The following is a 16,894-nucleotide window of genomic DNA, read 5'->3' as shown; positions in this document are numbered from 1 at the left end:
CTGGCATAATACAAGCTTCATTTCTTACCGTGCTTTTTTAGGCGATGGTATCAAACATAATTTAGGTAATGGGTTCTCTTCGAGAGGTTCTAGTTCTCTCCCTTGCACCTGAACTATATTCTTATCACTGTATTCTCATCCAACACCTACAGTAGCTGAAAACTGCCAAGGGAACAATTATAGTTACTTTCTCCTCTGGCATGATGTCCACTTTCATGTCACCCACCCAACCTTTTCTTTTCCTTTCTGTTCCCTTGTGTGGAGCTGTTGGTTTGGGAAAATTGCCCTTCCTCAAATAGATCATATATTCGTATTTTTTAACATAACATTCCTTCTAGCCAGCATTGACTTTTTCCCATCTTCCATTGACCAACTCAAAGATAGTCCTTGCCATGTGGTTCCCTGTTTCTCTAAGCTTTTCTACATTCCACCAATGTGTCGATTGCAATACCCATTCAGCCCCTGCCCTGGATTGCCCTATGTCAGTATGCATCTGTATATGCACCCTAATCCTCTCCTGGGTTATAACCTTTTTGAGGGCAGTACCATACCCGTAGGAGGCACCCAGCAGTGCTGTGTTTAATGAGTGAATCTAACATCCGATCATGAAGACTGCTTGTTGCCTTTGAGGGAAAATGAATGACATATAAAAGGAGTAGAATTCTGGCATTCTTGCACAAAGCTCTCATTGAACCGTAACTGCCTTTCACTATCTCCTGCCACTGACTGTTTCCATCCATGTTTTTCTTCCTAAAAGGAAAACTGTTTAACCAGAGCCGGCCAAGGCTAGCACATGAACCAAAGTTTGACATGTAAGACTTTATATGCTGTCAGTTAGCTGATTCTAAGGACTCTCTTCCATTACCCCTCAGGTCCAAATTAGAAAACTGGCTGCATTTCCTTCTTTTTACCCCTCTTTTTTTGACCCTTCTTTGTAGTAATATCCCCACTGTTGTTAGTAAGATTTCCTGTTCTAGAAAACTGCAAGTCACATGCACATTGAAAAGAGGGATGTTGAGTGTATATAAGATAACTGACTTCCAAAGAGACCCTTTTGCATAGACTTGTCTCCCCACCACCTATGTTAAGTGCGGCCTGGGTATTGATCAGAAGAAGACAAGCTGGAGTTTAGAAAAGAACAAAGATGATGCTAAAACTATGACAGTCTCTTCATTTTTACTTAATACATCCACACAAGCTTTTTGGAGGCAGGAGCTATATCATTCTTTCTATATTCCCAAAGCCTCCTGTCATGCCTTGGGCTTAGTCAACACTCAGTAAATGCCCTGTCCATTTATCCAACACTTACTGCAGACCTGATGTGTGTGCTTGGCTCTATTTACGGTAGTGAAGAAAAAAGACATGGCCCCTGCCAGCATGGAGTTCTCAATCCATTGAGGGTGGCGATATGAAACCCATAACTGGAGTCATAAGGATATAATTCAAAGCGTGCCAAGTTGTCACATATGAAAAATGGAGAGTGTTATGAGAATATATAAAATAAAACATTTCCCCATGGTTTCCTGGATCATCTTTTTTTTTTTTTTAAGATTTTATTTATTCATGAGAGACACAGAGAGGCAGAGGGAGGAGCAGGCTCACTGCAGGGAGCCTGATGCGGGACTTGATCCCAGCACCCCGGGATCACAACCTGAACCAAAGGCAGACTCTCAACCACTTAGCCACCCAGGCATCCCTCCTGGATCTCCTTTAGAGAGTGACATTTAAGCTGAACTTTGAGAGAAGAATAGGAGATCTTGAATAGGTGGCCAGAGATCGAGAAGTCTGGACAGGTGCATCCATCCCCAGAATAAAAAGTCAAAATTTATTACCCAAAAAACTATACAGATGTTAAAACCTCCAGATGTCTGTGGTGTGGCCCTACTCCCTGACTGAACCCAAATGAACCCAACTTCTCTCCCTCGTTTTGTTTCCATATCAGAATATGCCACCAACAACCCTGACTTGTTGTTAGTCATATTCCAAGTGACAGGCGTCAGCCTCCTGCCGCCCCTGGGAATCGCCATAGCCGTCATTGTCACCTTCTACTGTTACCGCGTTCATCGGCAGCAGAAGCTGAGCCCATCATGGGAGACCAGCAAGCCACGGAAGCTCATGGAGTTCAGCGAGCACCTGGCCATCATTCTGGAAGACGACCGGTCCGACATCAGCTCTACCTGCGCCAACAACATCAACCACAACACGGAGCTGCTGCCCATTGAGCTGGACACCCTGGTGGGGAAAGGTCGCTTTGCTGAGGTCTACAAGGCCAAGCTGAAGCAGAACACTTCAGAGCAGTTCGAGACTGTGGCAGTCAAGATCTTCCCTTACGAGGAGTATGCCTCCTGGAAGACGGAGAAGGACATCTTCTCAGACATCAATCTGAAGCACGAGAACATACTGCAGTTCCTGACAGCCGAGGAGCGGAAGACGGAGCTGGGAAAGCAGTATTGGCTGATCACGGCCTTCCATGCCAAGGGCAACCTGCAGGAGTACCTCACTCGGCATGTCATCAGCTGGGAGGACCTGCGAAAGCTGGGCAGCTCCCTCGCCCGGGGCATTGCTCACCTGCACAGTGACCACACCCTGTGTGGGAGGCCCAAGATGCCTATTGTGCACAGGGACCTCAAGAGCTCCAATATCCTGGTGAAGAACGACCTGACCTGCTGCCTGTGTGACTTTGGCCTTTCCCTGCGCCTGGACCCAACTCTGTCTGTGGATGACCTGGCCAACAGTGGGCAAGTAAGTTAGACCTTGATCCCTTACTTGTAGGGAGACTATGCTACCCCTCCATCCATCTCTCAATGTCTTTTGTCCTAAACAGCCTTATACTCTGGATACTTGTCTAGGGAATCTAGCTGAAGTCAGGTGTTGACACTCGTCCCGGCATGCCCACTCTTTTCTGTCAAGGTGCTTTTCTAGTGAAGGCTATTTCTCCTCTTTCTGCCAACTCCACCTAATTCAGGACAGACGTTCTTCTCCTTGAGCCCATCTTCATTTCTTCTCTCTCATTTGCAAATTACTTTTCATTGCTTCCAACACGCTTCATGCTTTGTCTCTCTTCTTCCTCTTGTATGCTTATACTTAGCCCTTCCTACTCTGAACTATTGGTGGCTGCCTTGTTTTCTTTTTACCTTTCTAGAAGGCAGCCTCTTTGTAGCCCAAATCCACATCCATTTGGTCACATCTAGCACAATGCCTTGAATGAGCGAGAGTGACCAATAAATATTTATTGAGTGAGTTGACGGACAGAGTGAATATATAATTCTACAGTTCTTTTGAAGCATCTCACAAATGAAAATAGAAACCTTTGTTGGGTAAGGAGATATTGGAAGGTCATTAGGAATTACCAAGCCATCCTTTATGAATGATGGTGCCCCATGTTTTCACACACTGAAATGTTGATGTGGATTACAGTGGAGTCTGGAAAGCACCATTGTTTCCTCTAAGCAGGTGAGGATATGTGCTGCTGAAGCATTTGGTTACTGCTCCGTCTGACCTCTTGGGTCTTTGGCTGCACAGCCAATGTCCAGATAAACATATTGAGTGAAATATGAACAGATTAATATGGCAGCATAATGAGTCATACAGTGACCTCTTAAGAAGAAAAATTTTTCCTGATACATACCATTAAGAAACATTCCTTAGGATAATAATATCAACTCACCTGAGCTTAGCTTCCTTCCTTAGCTTCTCGAAAAGGTAGGACTTCATTGTTACTAAGTCAAGATTTACATGCTACAAAATCAAACATTTAAAAGTGATTCCTTCCCTTTGAAATATCTTTCTCTTTTTTCCTATGTATACCAATGTTTTCACATTATCCGTCATTTTCTAAACAAAACTACATAGCATATCCATCAAAATTATAAGATGATCTAGATTTGGTCTTTTACTGTTGAAATACTTCCGTGCAGTTTAGTTTAATAGAGATTTTATGAAATGATACTACATTCTTGGCACACTAGAATGTACCATGGAGTAAACAAAGAAGATTGAGACAGTCCTTAAGTGACTGAAACAAATGGCAATAATTCTTATTTGCCCCACAAATCTCGGTGTTTTGGGAATGAGAAAGTAGTTAATTTGCAAAAGCAAAAATAAAGACCTGAAGTGTCACAGAGGTTGTCTCCCCAGTTATCTGTGAGGATGTTATTGTATAATATGATGACATATATCATGAAGCTAGATAAAGCAGCTCTGGGGTTTGGCATTTCCTTATTTTGGTATACTTTGTTTAAATTTTTTAAAGTGTTTTCAGGGAGAAAAAAACCTATTTTTAAAAATAATTTCATAAGCTGTACCTTTCTTTGCCAGTCTCATTATTTAAAAGAGCATTGTGCTTTTCAAAGATCATTTGCATGTGTAGAGAACACATATCGGTTATATTTTTAAAATAAAAATGCAACTGGAATTAAATGATGGGCCTCTGTGTCTCTTATTGCTTTAGGTGGGAACTGCAAGATACATGGCTCCCGAAGTCCTAGAGTCCAGGATGAATTTGGAGAACGTTGAATCCTTTAAGCAGACTGATGTCTACTCCATGGCCCTGGTACTCTGGGAAATGACATCTCGCTGTAATGCAGTGGGAGGTATGTATGGACTGCCATCATGGTGCAGGGGTTGATGTGTCTTCAAAATGATGTCATGTTGTTTGCTTCCATCATAATTCCAGGGTACCGAAGAGTTAGCCCCACAGTAAGAGCTAGTTGAGATCTGTTAGTATGTACCCATTCCAGAATGATTGGGAATTGCACTAAAAAAGCCTAGATTTTTCAGCTAAAAGCCATGTTTGGAGCATAAAGGTTTTTTTTTTTTTTTTCTCAAGGATTTGTATTTTTTAATTTATTTAATCATGAAAGACAGAGAGAAAGAGAGAGAGAGAGAGAGAGAGAGAGATCAGCAGAGACACAGGCAGAGGGAGAAGCAGGCTTCATGAAGGGAGCCCAATGTGGGACTCGATCCTGGGTCTCCAGGATCACGCCCTGGGCTAGAAAGCAGCGCTAAACTGCTGAGCCACCGAGGCTGCCCAATATAATGCTTTTTAATCCCCCTTTTGAAGTATAATTGCTTTTCTCTTACATCTTTCCACAGATATCTAAATATCTGGCAGGAGATGAACACTGATAATATTTATAAGAATTAGTTCTATTTATCAAATGGAAAATATTTTTCAGGAAAATGTCTGATTTTTGTCAGTTTTTCTATTTTAAGGTTTTTAAACCTTAAAAATGATAAGGTCCAGGTGGTGGATTTGGCTCAAAACTTATTTTTATGGAGATGACTTTCCTTTGTTGGAGAAAACAAAGCAGGATGATTTGATATATATTTGTTTAGCTTTTTAAAAATCTAACAGAGAGGTGATTAAGGAATGCAGTATTCTTCAGGGATGGGAGGTGGATGCCCCATCCACCTCCTGCTCCCCGGACATGAGAATGGCTCAGGTCTACATTTTTACCCTTTTCTGATTCTTTTCAGTAGTTTCTATAATGGTCTTAGCTCTCACCTTAAAATGTATGCATCTCAACTTGATCCTGGCTAGCTGCTAAATAAAGCCAAGCCAACTCCAATTTTATTTTTAACTCTTTGTTTTATAATATTTCTAGACTCTCAGAACAGTTACAGAAATAGTATGGGAAGTTCCCATATACTCTGCACCCAGTTTCCCCTACTGTTAACATCTTAGCTAAACCACAGCACAGCTATTGAAGACAGATAAACATTGGCATAGTACTCTTAATTCATCTGTAGAAGTTATTCGTATTTCCAAGTTCCAGGAATGTCCTTTTCTGGAGCAGAGTCCAGTTCAGGATCCAATATTACAGTTAACATCCATGCCTCCTTAGTGTCCTCCAACTTGTCACAGCTCTTCAGTCTGTGTCTTTTGTCTTTCGCGACCTTGCAACTCAAGAAGAAGTTAGACTAGCTATTTCATCGACGGTCTCTCACTTGGGGTTTTTCCAGTATTTCTCATGGTTGAGTTGAGATTGTGCATTTGGGGAAAGAAGAGCATAGAAATGGTTCTGTGCCCTCCTCGGCAGCTCATAGACGGGGGCACAGGATGTTGGGGTGTCTGTTCAGTTTGGTCCTGGTGTCTGCCAGGTTTCAACCCTGTAAAGATACTATTTTTTTCCATTTGTTATTAATACATATCTTATAAGAAGGTGCCTAGACCTGTTTCTAAAGATAATCAACACCTGTTTTGTAAGGATGCTAGACCTGTTTCATATCATAACTTTACCTACTGTCAGTCATTCTTTCTGACAACAAATACGATTGCCATGTTTGCCTAACAGTGATTTTCTATTTTTTTATCCCTTCTACATGTATTAGTAGATGTTCTACTATAAGGAAGATCTGTCCTTTCTCTTACCACCCCTGGTATTTATTCTTTTTCTTAAGCATTTATACCAGTATGGAGTTGTGACTATGTATTTTATTCTATGAGTGTCCAATATCAGCAATATTTATTCTGTTGCTCAGATTGCCACAGCTTGGTCACTGGAGCACACTACCCAACATTTTACTCATGGTGGATCTGCTTGACACCACGCTGGCTCTGAGTCTTCATCCTGATAGAACTTTCTTAGCTGACTTTCCAGGATGGGTCCAGGTCACTCCTTTCCACTGGAAACCTTACCATCCCATCACCTATTTGTCTGGGTCCCTGCAAGGCGCTGGCACTTCCTATCTGGCTGTCTTGCCTGAGTTTCCTCCCACACAGCACTTCCAAAACTAACTTGGTTTTTCCTTGCACAGTGAAATTTGTTTAACCAAGTTTCAGCCACTGAGAATAATTTTCTGCTTGAAAGCTTTGACAGTTCCAAAATGAATCCTCAGACCGGTATGAGTTGTGTAAGAGACAATGCTGTTGTCACTGTCAGAATAAATTTACCTAGATTTCGGTATTTTTTCTCTCCTTTCAAACCCGTTATTCTATAAACATGAGCTGGAGATTGTGTCTCTGTCTTTCCCTCTGTCAGCGCAGCCGCCTTATTAAGGCCCTATGTGAGCTCCCTGCTTTCATTGTTATCAATGACTGAAGCCTTTTCCTGTTGATATTTGCTGAGTGGGGAAGAATTCGGGCTAATGGGGGAAGAAGTGAGTTCACCAACTTTTACAAGGTCTAAAAATGGATACAGTATAAACAAGTTTTCCCAAGGAAGGAACAGGATCTCATTTGCTCAGCTAGTCTCCAAAAACCTTTCATAACCTTTAGGATAAGAACAGACGGCTTTTGGGGGAACCGGAAGGAGGCCATCCCGGTTCTCATGTTGTTTGATCTTAAGCCCACAGTCCTGTTTCTCCCATCTCTTCTCAGGCTGCAGAAACCCAAGTTATTTATCTGTGCTCACGTTGGTCCAACTGAAAGCATTTCAGTTGATTTACTGTGTGAACTCACGTATTAAGCTCTTTTGTTAACCTTCTTTTGAAAGTATTGTTTTTTGGTTTAGGGTTGTTTTTTTTTTTTTTTTTTTTTTGAGGGGGGATGTATCTTAAAAACATGAAAGACAGATTCCTAGCCTTGTCTTAGTTTCAGAGACTTTTCTTCTATATTTCAGGAGTCCCGTGGAAACAGCACAAAGCCCACAGGTCAATGCCTTCCCTCCCAGCTGTTTTAGATACGTGGTAGAAGGACAGGTCTTGCCCTCAGGAAGTTTGTAGCCTACTGATAGACTTTTATTTTTTCTTCTTTACTTTTTAAAAATTTACACATGTGGACACATTTCTTAGAAATAAAATGTCTAATAATTCCTTCCAGTTGATATGTTAGGCTTTAATTTTGAAGGTGTGAGAAGAGGACAGGATATAAAAAAGCTTTCCTTTTAAGCTTGAACCTTTTCTGTAACCTGAAATACAATGTATGTAATTACTGTTTTTCGTGGACAGTCTCGTTTCAAAAAAAAAGGAAATGCGGAATAGGAAGCTTAACTTAGTATGATCTCGATTGTAGATCGAGATTTTATTTTGCCCCACAGGTCAACTAATATTCCATCTGGTTTTATTCTGGGCAGCAAAGCATCTAGCTGAACTGTGGTAGGATACTAACCATCAGGGGACAGTCGTGCAAGGAATAAGACACTCCAGCTTTCCCACCTTTTTAAAAAATACTTTATTTATTTATTCATAAGAAACATAGAGGCAGAGACATAGGCAGAGGGAGAAGCAGGCTCCTTCAGGGAGCCTGATGCGGTCCTCGATCCCAGGACCCCGGGATCACAATCTGAGCCAAAGGCCAATGCTCAACTACTGAGCCACCCAGGTACCCCAGCTTTTCTGCCTTTAAGTGACTTGATTCTGTTCTTGGGGTTGAGCCCAGACTCTTCCCTGGACTCTGAACCTCACCCTTGCTCACCTTTTAGGCTCGTCTCCCCAAGTACTGTTGTTCCCCACTGCACGTCTTCTATGAATGTGAATGTCTTTTAGGTCTCAACACTAGGCTTTGTCTCATGCCATTAGCTGGAACTGAAATAGACTTTTAAACAGGCAAGTGTGGTTCAGTTGTGACCAGCGCTGCAGGAAGGTAAGGCAAGGGCATGGGAGGCTGAAAGCCCATGTCAACCGAAGGGAGTAGACAGTAGGATCAGGCAGGGAGGGTTAGGTCAGCTCTGGAAGGAAGAAAGACTCAGGAGTGTCATCTTGAGTTACTTTTTTTTTTTTTTTGAGATTTTATTTATTTACTCATGAGAGACACAGAGAGACAGAGACAGAGACATAGGCAGAGGGAGAAGCAGGCTTCATGCAGGGAGCCTGATGTGGGACTCGATCCCAGGGGTCCAGGATCATGCTCTGAGCCAAAGGCAGGTGCTCAACCGCTGAGCCACCCAGGCATCCCCCTCTTGAGTTACTTCTTCATCAGCCTCTCCTCTGTGCAGAGCGGCTGAGGGGGGAACAAAGAAAGAGAGGACACTACGCTGGAGAAGTCTCTTATCAGATGAGAAAATGCAAACAGATGATAATAATCCTCTTTGGAAACCAACTAGTACAGCTCCATTTGCACCAGAGAGCTCAAGAAATGGTCTGTAATAATCGAAATTGGTGGTCAAAAGGGAAAGGTTTCCTAGTGGAAGCAGGTTTGATCATGAACAAAGCCATGAAGGAGGAGTAGTGGCAGTTGCTTCAAGGGTCAGCTCATCCTGTCTACCAAGGACCACTGTGCTGTGATCGGCTGCATTTCACAGATGGAAAAAGTGAAGTGTCAGGAGGTGGGCAAGCTGTGCAGCCAGGAATCAGAGCCTTGCTGTCTGACTCTAGCCTGCTGGCCCCAAACTTCCTAGGACACCGCTGGCCTGACCAGAGAAGGACATCTTCAAGGACAGCTGCCATCACTATTATTATCATTATGGATCAAGCACCCGGTGCTACTTTGTGCATCCTGGCTTTTAATTAGATGCCTTCCTGGAAGTAGCTGGCAAGACAGTCACACGCTTGAGGAAATGTTCAGTGATGGTCTTACTAGTGAAAGTCTCCAAGGGTTGATGTGCCTGTCTCCTCTGGGTGCATCTCTTTTAACAGAATCACAAAGCTGTTCATTTCTGAGCATGTTATAGGCTCATGCCTTAAAGTTGGAGATAATTTTCTTGTCCCTTTTTTCTCTGAAGATCTATTTATTCATTCCTTCCTTCCCTCAGATATTTATTGAGTACGAGTTACATGCAGCCATGTTCAAAATGCTAAGGACACAGCAGTGAAAAATTAAAAAAACAGTCTCTGTCCTCAGGGACAAGGATTCTTTGAAGAGCTAATATTCTAGAAAGACAAACAGTGAACAAATAGATACGTGATACAACACTAGGGGTGGAAGGAGGCAGATATGACGATTTTAGAAAGAAAAATAAAGAGTTAGGGACAGAATGTGACAGAGGGCATTATTTCAGACAGTTGGATCATCTGAAAGAATACAAAAGTCAAGAAAACAGGTCTCAGCTGTTCAAAGAAGAAGGTGATTGGTCTATTACTGTCTTATAAAGAGGAAGGAAAGTCATGAAATCGTCATTCAGCAAAGACAGACGCAGAGACTGGCTCTGTTTTACAAAGAAATCTCTGTCCGGCTTTCGGTTTGTTTGGTGTTCATGCAAGTGTTTGTGGTGTGTGGGAGGCGGATGGAGGCGGGGACCCTTTCAGGGCCCCTGTTGGCGAGCACAGCAGGCACAACATTCACATCATCCCCAGCCAAAACCCCAGCCAAAACAGGCCCACAAGCAAACCGACTTCCAAATCCCTGGCCATTTAGTCCTTTGAATAGAAGCTGACACACAGCAGCCAGCCGAGCAAGCGTTTAACAAGAGGAGAAACATAGCTCCTGAGCAGGCTGTCAGCTTGCCACAGCCTTGTAGAACAGACAGAAAGTGCACATGCATCAGAAGGAAGGAAAGACAGAGAAAACAACAACAACAAGGAGCAATAAGGGAGAAGGGCTGAAGGGAGACAGGATAGAAGCGCTTCGTTTTCCTGGGTTTCAGGGGAGAATAATCTGAAAGCAGATATAAAACTCAGGGGTGCTGCTTTGGGGAAAACTGTCAACAGCGTTGCTGCTCTGTTAAGTTGGAACTGCATCAAAACAACAGCTGTGTTCCAGATGCTGACTTCCAGAGGAACAGCACTGTGTCCCAGAGACTTGCCCTCTACGTGCACAGAACTGGGGTGGGGGGCAGGAGTGGCAGGGAGAGGCAGGCGTGGTTTCTCTTCAGAGTCTTCGGAGAGAAATTAAAAGAAGCTGCAAGGATCTGGGAGCACAGGGTGGCTTCCATTAGTGAAAAGCCTTGGGGGAAAGGCTGGGGAAGGGGAGCTGGAAAGAAGAGCAAGTTGTTCCCAATAAAGAAGTTTCTTAGAAAAGGTATAATTTGAGGCCGTCAGGGAGATAGTGAGGTGTTGGGCCTTGCTGTGTCTGGCAATGGAGACAGCCCAATGGTGGAAAAGAGACTTGGTTGGACTGAGTGATTCTGTTGTATGGGCACTTGGGTTGGGTGCCTCAGAGCCTGGACCAAGAATTGAGCCTAAGTGATTTATTTGAGAAACGATCTCAGGAATTGCCAGTTAGGGATTGGGGAAGTGAGTTAGGAAGGAGAAGGTAGCCAAGAAGTGGCGCGTTATTGAGCAGGGCACCACTGTGGACAGCTGGAGCCCAGTCCTGCCGGGAGCCCTGGATGCAGAATCCAACACACACCACTTAACTTGCAAGGAAGCTGGATGTCTGCCTTCCAGCCCCCATCCGTATTGAGTCAAGGGTTGCTCCTGAGGCTGTTTGGAGGGGGAACCCAAGCTGCCCAGCCTGTTCCACATGGAGTTGGGCCAGTGGGCCTGGAAAGTTGTGCAGCCAGCTGTCTTCCAGGAGGATACTGAGTAATGGTGCAGGGAGCCCTCTCATCCCTTAACTTGCTTGCTCTGCAGTTCTACAAAGAAGGGAGACCTGAGCCTGGGCCTTGTTGGATCAAATGCTCAAAGAGGAACTCTAGAAAACTAGAAAAGCATGCATTAACTCCACTCCCAACCCTTCCCTGATCTAGTGCTCGCAGCTTCAGTGGTGACAGGCTCATTTTCCCCACATCCACCACCACCAGTCTCACTTGTTTCCCTAAACCCCAAATGGACGAATGTTTGGGTTGAATGTCAGTAAATAATGGTAGTTAAGGAGAGGGCTGCTCTTCGTAATCAGTGACTTTTTGCATAACTTGTTTAGAAATTACAAACTATCCCCATTTGAGAGGCTCCATAAGGTTCCCTTTCTCAGAGTCATGCGGTGCGGAGGGGCCAGCCAAGGCAGGGAGGAACACATTCGTCACATTTGTGACAGGCATGTTCCCACCTGGGGCTGCCCCAGCTGGGCTTGTTCTGGTTGGGGGGAGAAAGAGCTCCCTGAGATGCTTGGTAGAGAGAACAAAGCATGCAGGCTTCCTAAAAAGGCAAAGCCATTTTCAGAGTAACGGTAATATAGTATGCAATTCTGAGTGTTTTTCCTGGAATCCAGCGCACTCTCTGGCCTCTCTTTTCTCAACTGTGAAATGAAGTGTTGGATCATGTCTTTGAAGACTCTTCTTCAACATTCTCTGTCTGACTCATCTGAAATGCTTAAAGTATGTTTAATAACTCGTATTCACTTCCTCTGTCAAGATGCAACTTCTGTGCCTTGCCAAACATTTGCAGCAGTGCTACTCCAAGTGTGGTCTGTGGACGGTGCTGGTCCTCAGATGGGTTGTCCCTTATTTGTGCTATGATGAGGACAGAGAGGGTATTCGGTGACTTTAATAGCGATTTGTTGTTGCCCACAACACCCAAGTAGTGTTCATTTCTCTTGTGATTTGTTTCTATGGTGTTTTACTCAAGCCTCAGTCCCCAGTGATGGGGGAGGGGGAATGGCAAAGCACCTCATCTTTTATAAAAATATATATATGATTTAGAAGTGCTCCTTGTAAACAATAAAGGGAAAATTTAAATCACCTCTCACCCAGCATTCAATCTAAGCCACTTTGGTGCAATTAGTGATGAGGAGTGAGAGAAAGATTTGCTTTTGCCTATATCCATTTGTTTACTAATTTGGAGTTTTCATCACATGCATTTTTCTAAAATAAAAATAATTTAAGCACCAGCATGAAAAATAAATAGATAAGGATAAAAGATAAACAGATCGGGATAAAAGATATGTGATTCGAACCCAGCAGTTTTTCCAGAGTGGATGAAGTGTCTCGGCCTCCAGATGCCGGAAACCACGAGAGACAGTTGGAGCTAACACTAGCCTCTGGTTTGGCCAGTCACGCCCGCTGCTCCATTTCCCAGGACCATCCAGGTGTCAGTACTTGACAGTCTGTCCCAGGGAGGACCATCGGTACCCACCTGGCTGACAGAGGCCTCCTGCCCTCAACCACCTGCCCTGGAGTTAAGGCCTCGACCCTGGTGTCTGTGGCCTCCTCCTTCTGTTGAGGCAGAGCAGATGTGCTTCACATCCCAGGGGCCCCTGGGCAGACCTGAGGAGCAGTTAGCACAAGGCCTCTGGGAAGAAAAGGCCTCCAGCATAGTGTCTGGCAGCGGTTATCTTCTGCATCCTGACAGAGGCCTGAGAATGGCCTTGCCGTAACAGTCACAAGAGGAAAAAAAAAAAAAAAAGAAATACCCCAAATAAAGGAAGGCTGCCTGACAGTGGTTTTCATGACGGCCACAATCAGATATTAAAGCTGGTGGCTGGAGAAGTGTTTCCAAGCCTAGGTCATCTTTACATACATTCTAGGGTATGACTAAAAAAATGGGTGGGAGTAGCATGTTTATTTTTTTTTTTTATTTTTTTTATTTTTTTTTTTTTTTATTTTTTTTTTATTGGTGTTCAGTTTACTAACATACAGAATAACACCCAGTGCCCGTCACCCATTCACTCCCACCCCCCGCCCTCCTCCCCTTCTACCACCCCTAGTTCGTTTCCCAGAGTTAGCAGTCTTTATGTTCTGTCTCCCTTTCTGATATTTCCCACACATTTCTTCTCCCTTCCCTTATTTTCCCTTTCACTATTATTTATATTCCCCAAATGAATGAGAACATATAATGTTTGTCCTTCTCCGACTGACTTACTTCACTCAGCATAATACCCTCCAGTTCCATCCACGTTGAAGCAAATGGTGGGTATTTGTCATTTCTAATAGCTGAGTAATATTCCATTGTATACATAAACCACATCTTCTTTATCCATTCATCTTTCGTTGGACACCGAGGCTCCTTCCACAGTTTGGCTATCGTGGCCATTGCTGCTAGAAACATCGGGGTGCAGGTGTCCCAGCGTTTCATTGCATTTGTATCTTTGGGGTAAATCCCCAACAGTGCAATTGCTGGGTCGTAGGGCAGGTATATTTTTAACTGTTTGAGGAACCTCCACACAGTTTTCCACAGTGGCTGCACCAGTTCACATTCCCACCAACAGTGTAAGAGGGTTCCCTTTTCTCCACATCCTCTCCAACATTTGTTGTTTCCTGCCTTGTTAATTTTTCCCATTCTCACTGGTGTGAGGTGGTATCTCATTGTGGTTTTGATTTGTATTTCCCTGATGGCAAGTGATGCAGAGCATTTTCTCATGTGCATGTTGGCCATGTCTATGTCTTCTTCTGTGAGATTTCTGTTCATGTCTTTTGCCCATTTCATGATTGGATTGTTTGTTTCTTTGGTGTTGAGTTTAAAAAGTTCTTTATAGATCTTGGAAACTAGCCCTTTATCTGATATGTCATTTGCAAATATCTTCTCCCATTCTGTAGGTTGTCTTTGAGTTTTGTTGACTGTATCCTTTGCTGTGCAAAAGCTTCTTATCTTGATGAAGTCCCAATAGTTCATTTTTGCTTTTGTTTCTTTTGCCTTCGTGGATGTATCTTGCAAGAAGTTACTATGGCCGAGTTCAAAAAGGGTGTTGCCTGTGTTCTTCTCTAGGATTTTGATGGAATCTTGTCTCACATTTAGATCTTTCATCCATTTTGAGTTTATCTTTGTGTATGGTGCAAGAGAGTGGTCTAGTTTCATTCTTCTGCATGTGGATGTCCAATTTTCCCAGCACCATTTATTGAAGAGACTGTCTTTCTTCCAATGGATAGTCTTTCCTCCTTTATCGAATATTAGTTGCCCATAAAGTTCAGGGTCCACTTCTGGATTCTCTATTCTGTTCCACTGATCTATGCGTCTGTTTTTGTGCCAGTACCACACTGTCTTGATGACCACAGCTTTGTAGTACAACCTGAAATCTGGCATTGTGATGCCCCCAGATATGGTTTTCTTTTTTAAAATTCCCCTGGCTATTCGGGGTCTTTTCTGATTCCACACAAATCTTAAAATAATTTGTTCTAACTCTCTGAAGAAAGTCCATGGTATTTTGATAGGGATTGCATTAAACGTGTATATTGCCCTGGGTAACATTGACATTTTCACAATATTAATTCTGCCAATCCATGAGCATGGAATATTTTTCCATCTCTTTGTGTCTTCCTCAATTTCTTTCAGAAGTGTTCTATAGTTTTGAGGGTATAGATCCTTTACATCTTTGGTGAGGTTTATTCCTAGGTATCTTATGCTTTTGGGTGCAATTGTAAATGGGATTGACTCCTTAATTTCTCTTTCTTCAGTCTCATTGTTAGTGTATAGAAATGCCACTGACTTCTGGGCATTGATTTTGTATCCTGCCACGCTACCGAATTGCTGTATGAGTTCTAGCAATCTTGGGGTGGAGACTTTTGGGTTTTCTATGTAGAGTATCATGTCATCGGCGAAGAGGGAGAGTTTGACTTCTTCTTTGCCAATTTGAATGCCTTTAATGTCTTTTTGTTGTCTGATTGCTGAGGCTAGGACTTCCAGTACTATGTTGAATAGCAGTGGTGAGAGTGGACATCCCTGTCTTGTTCCTGATCTTAGGGGAAAGGCTCCCAGTGCTTCCCCATTGAGAATGATATTTGCTGTGGGCTTTTCATAGATGGCTTTTAAGATGTCGAGGAATGTTCCCTCTATCCCTACACTCTGAAGAGTTTTGATCAGGAATGGATGCTGTATTTTGTCAAATGCTTTCTCTGCATCCAATGAGAGGATCATATGGTTCTTGGTTTTTCTCTTGCTGATATGATGAATCACATTGATTGTTTTACGGGTGTTGAACCAGCCTTGTGTCCCAGGGATAAATCCTACTTGGTCATGGTGAATAATTTTCTTAATGTACTGTTGGATCCTATTGGCCAGTATCTTGTTGAGAATTTTTGCATCCATGTTCATCAGGGATATTGGTCTGTAATTCTCCTTTTTGGCGGGGTCTTTGTCTGGCTTTGGAATTAAGGTGATGCTGGCTTCATAGAACGAATTTGGAAGCACTCCATCTCTTTCTATCTTTCCAAACAGCTTTAGGAGAATAGGTATGATTTCTTCTTTAAACGTTTGATAAAATTCTCCTGGGAAGCCATCTGGCCCTGGACTCTTGTGTCTTGGGAGGTTTTTGATGACTGCTTCAATTTCCTCCCTGGTTATTGGCCTGTTCAGGTTTTCTATTTCTTCCTGTTCCAGTTTTGGTAGTTTGTGGCTTTCCAGGAATGCGTCCATTTCTTCTAGATTGCCTAATTTATTGGCGTATAGCTGTTCATAATATGTTTTTAAAATCGTTTGTATTTCCTTGGTGTTGGTAGTGATCTCTCCTTTCTCATTCATGATTTTATTAATTTGAGTCTTCTCTCTCTTCTTTTTAATAAGGCTGGCTAATGGTTTATCTATCTTATTAATTCTTTCAAAGAACCAACTCCTGGTTCTGTTGATCTGTTCCACAGTTCTTCTGGTCTCGATTTCGTTGAGTTCTGCTCGAATCTTTATTAGCTCCCTTCTTCTCTTGGGTGTAGGATCTATTTGCTGTTTTTTCTCTAGCTCCTTTATGTGTAAGGTTAGCTTTTGTATTTGAGTTCTTTCCAGTTTTTGAATGGATGCTTGTATTGCGATGTATTTCCCCCTTAGGACTGCTTTTGCTGCATCCCAAAGATTTTGAACGGTTGTATCTTCATTCTCATTAGTTTCCATGAATCTTTTTAATTCTTCCTTAATTTCCTGGTTGACCCTTTTATCTTTTAGCAGGATGGTCCTTAACCTCCATGTGTTTGAGGTCCTTCCAAACTTCTTGTTGTGATTTAGTTCTAATTTCAAGGCATTATGGTCCGAGAATATGCAGGGGACAATCCCAATCTTTTGGTATCGGTTCAGACCCGATTTGTGACCCAATATGTGGTCTATTCTGGAGAAAGTTCCATGTGCGCTTGAGAAGAATGTGTATTCAGTTGAGTTTGGATGTAAAGTTCTGTAGATATCTGTGAAATCCATCTGGTCCAGTGTATCATTTAAAGCTCTCGTTTCTTTGGAGATGTTTTGCTTAGAAGACCTATCAAGTATAGAAAGAGCTAGATTGAAG

At 42.8% G+C, this 16,894-nt stretch overlaps 1 protein-coding gene across 2 annotated transcripts in view; it reads left to right on the top strand.

Moving 5' to 3' along the window:
- The window catches only part of TGFBR2 (transforming growth factor beta receptor 2), a 96,202-nt gene that overhangs the window by 66,544 nt on the left and 12,764 nt on the right, over positions 1 to 16,894 (top strand). For both annotated transcript variants that reach the window (XM_049099701.1, XM_025461082.3), the window contains exons 4-5: positions 1,943 to 2,742; positions 4,451 to 4,592. In XM_049099701.1, the coding sequence (XP_048955658.1) occupies positions 1,943 to 2,742; positions 4,451 to 4,592 (942 nt within the window). The remainder of the gene's footprint in view (positions 1 to 1,942; positions 2,743 to 4,450; positions 4,593 to 16,894) is intronic.

This window comes from Canis lupus, chromosome 23 (genome assembly GCF_003254725.2).
Source record: "Canis lupus dingo isolate Sandy chromosome 23, ASM325472v2, whole genome shotgun sequence".
Classification (NCBI taxonomy): Eukaryota; Metazoa; Chordata; class Mammalia; order Carnivora; family Canidae; genus Canis; species Canis lupus.
The sequence above is the reverse complement of the archived record's forward strand: the minus strand, read 5'-3'. Positions and strand labels throughout refer to the sequence as shown.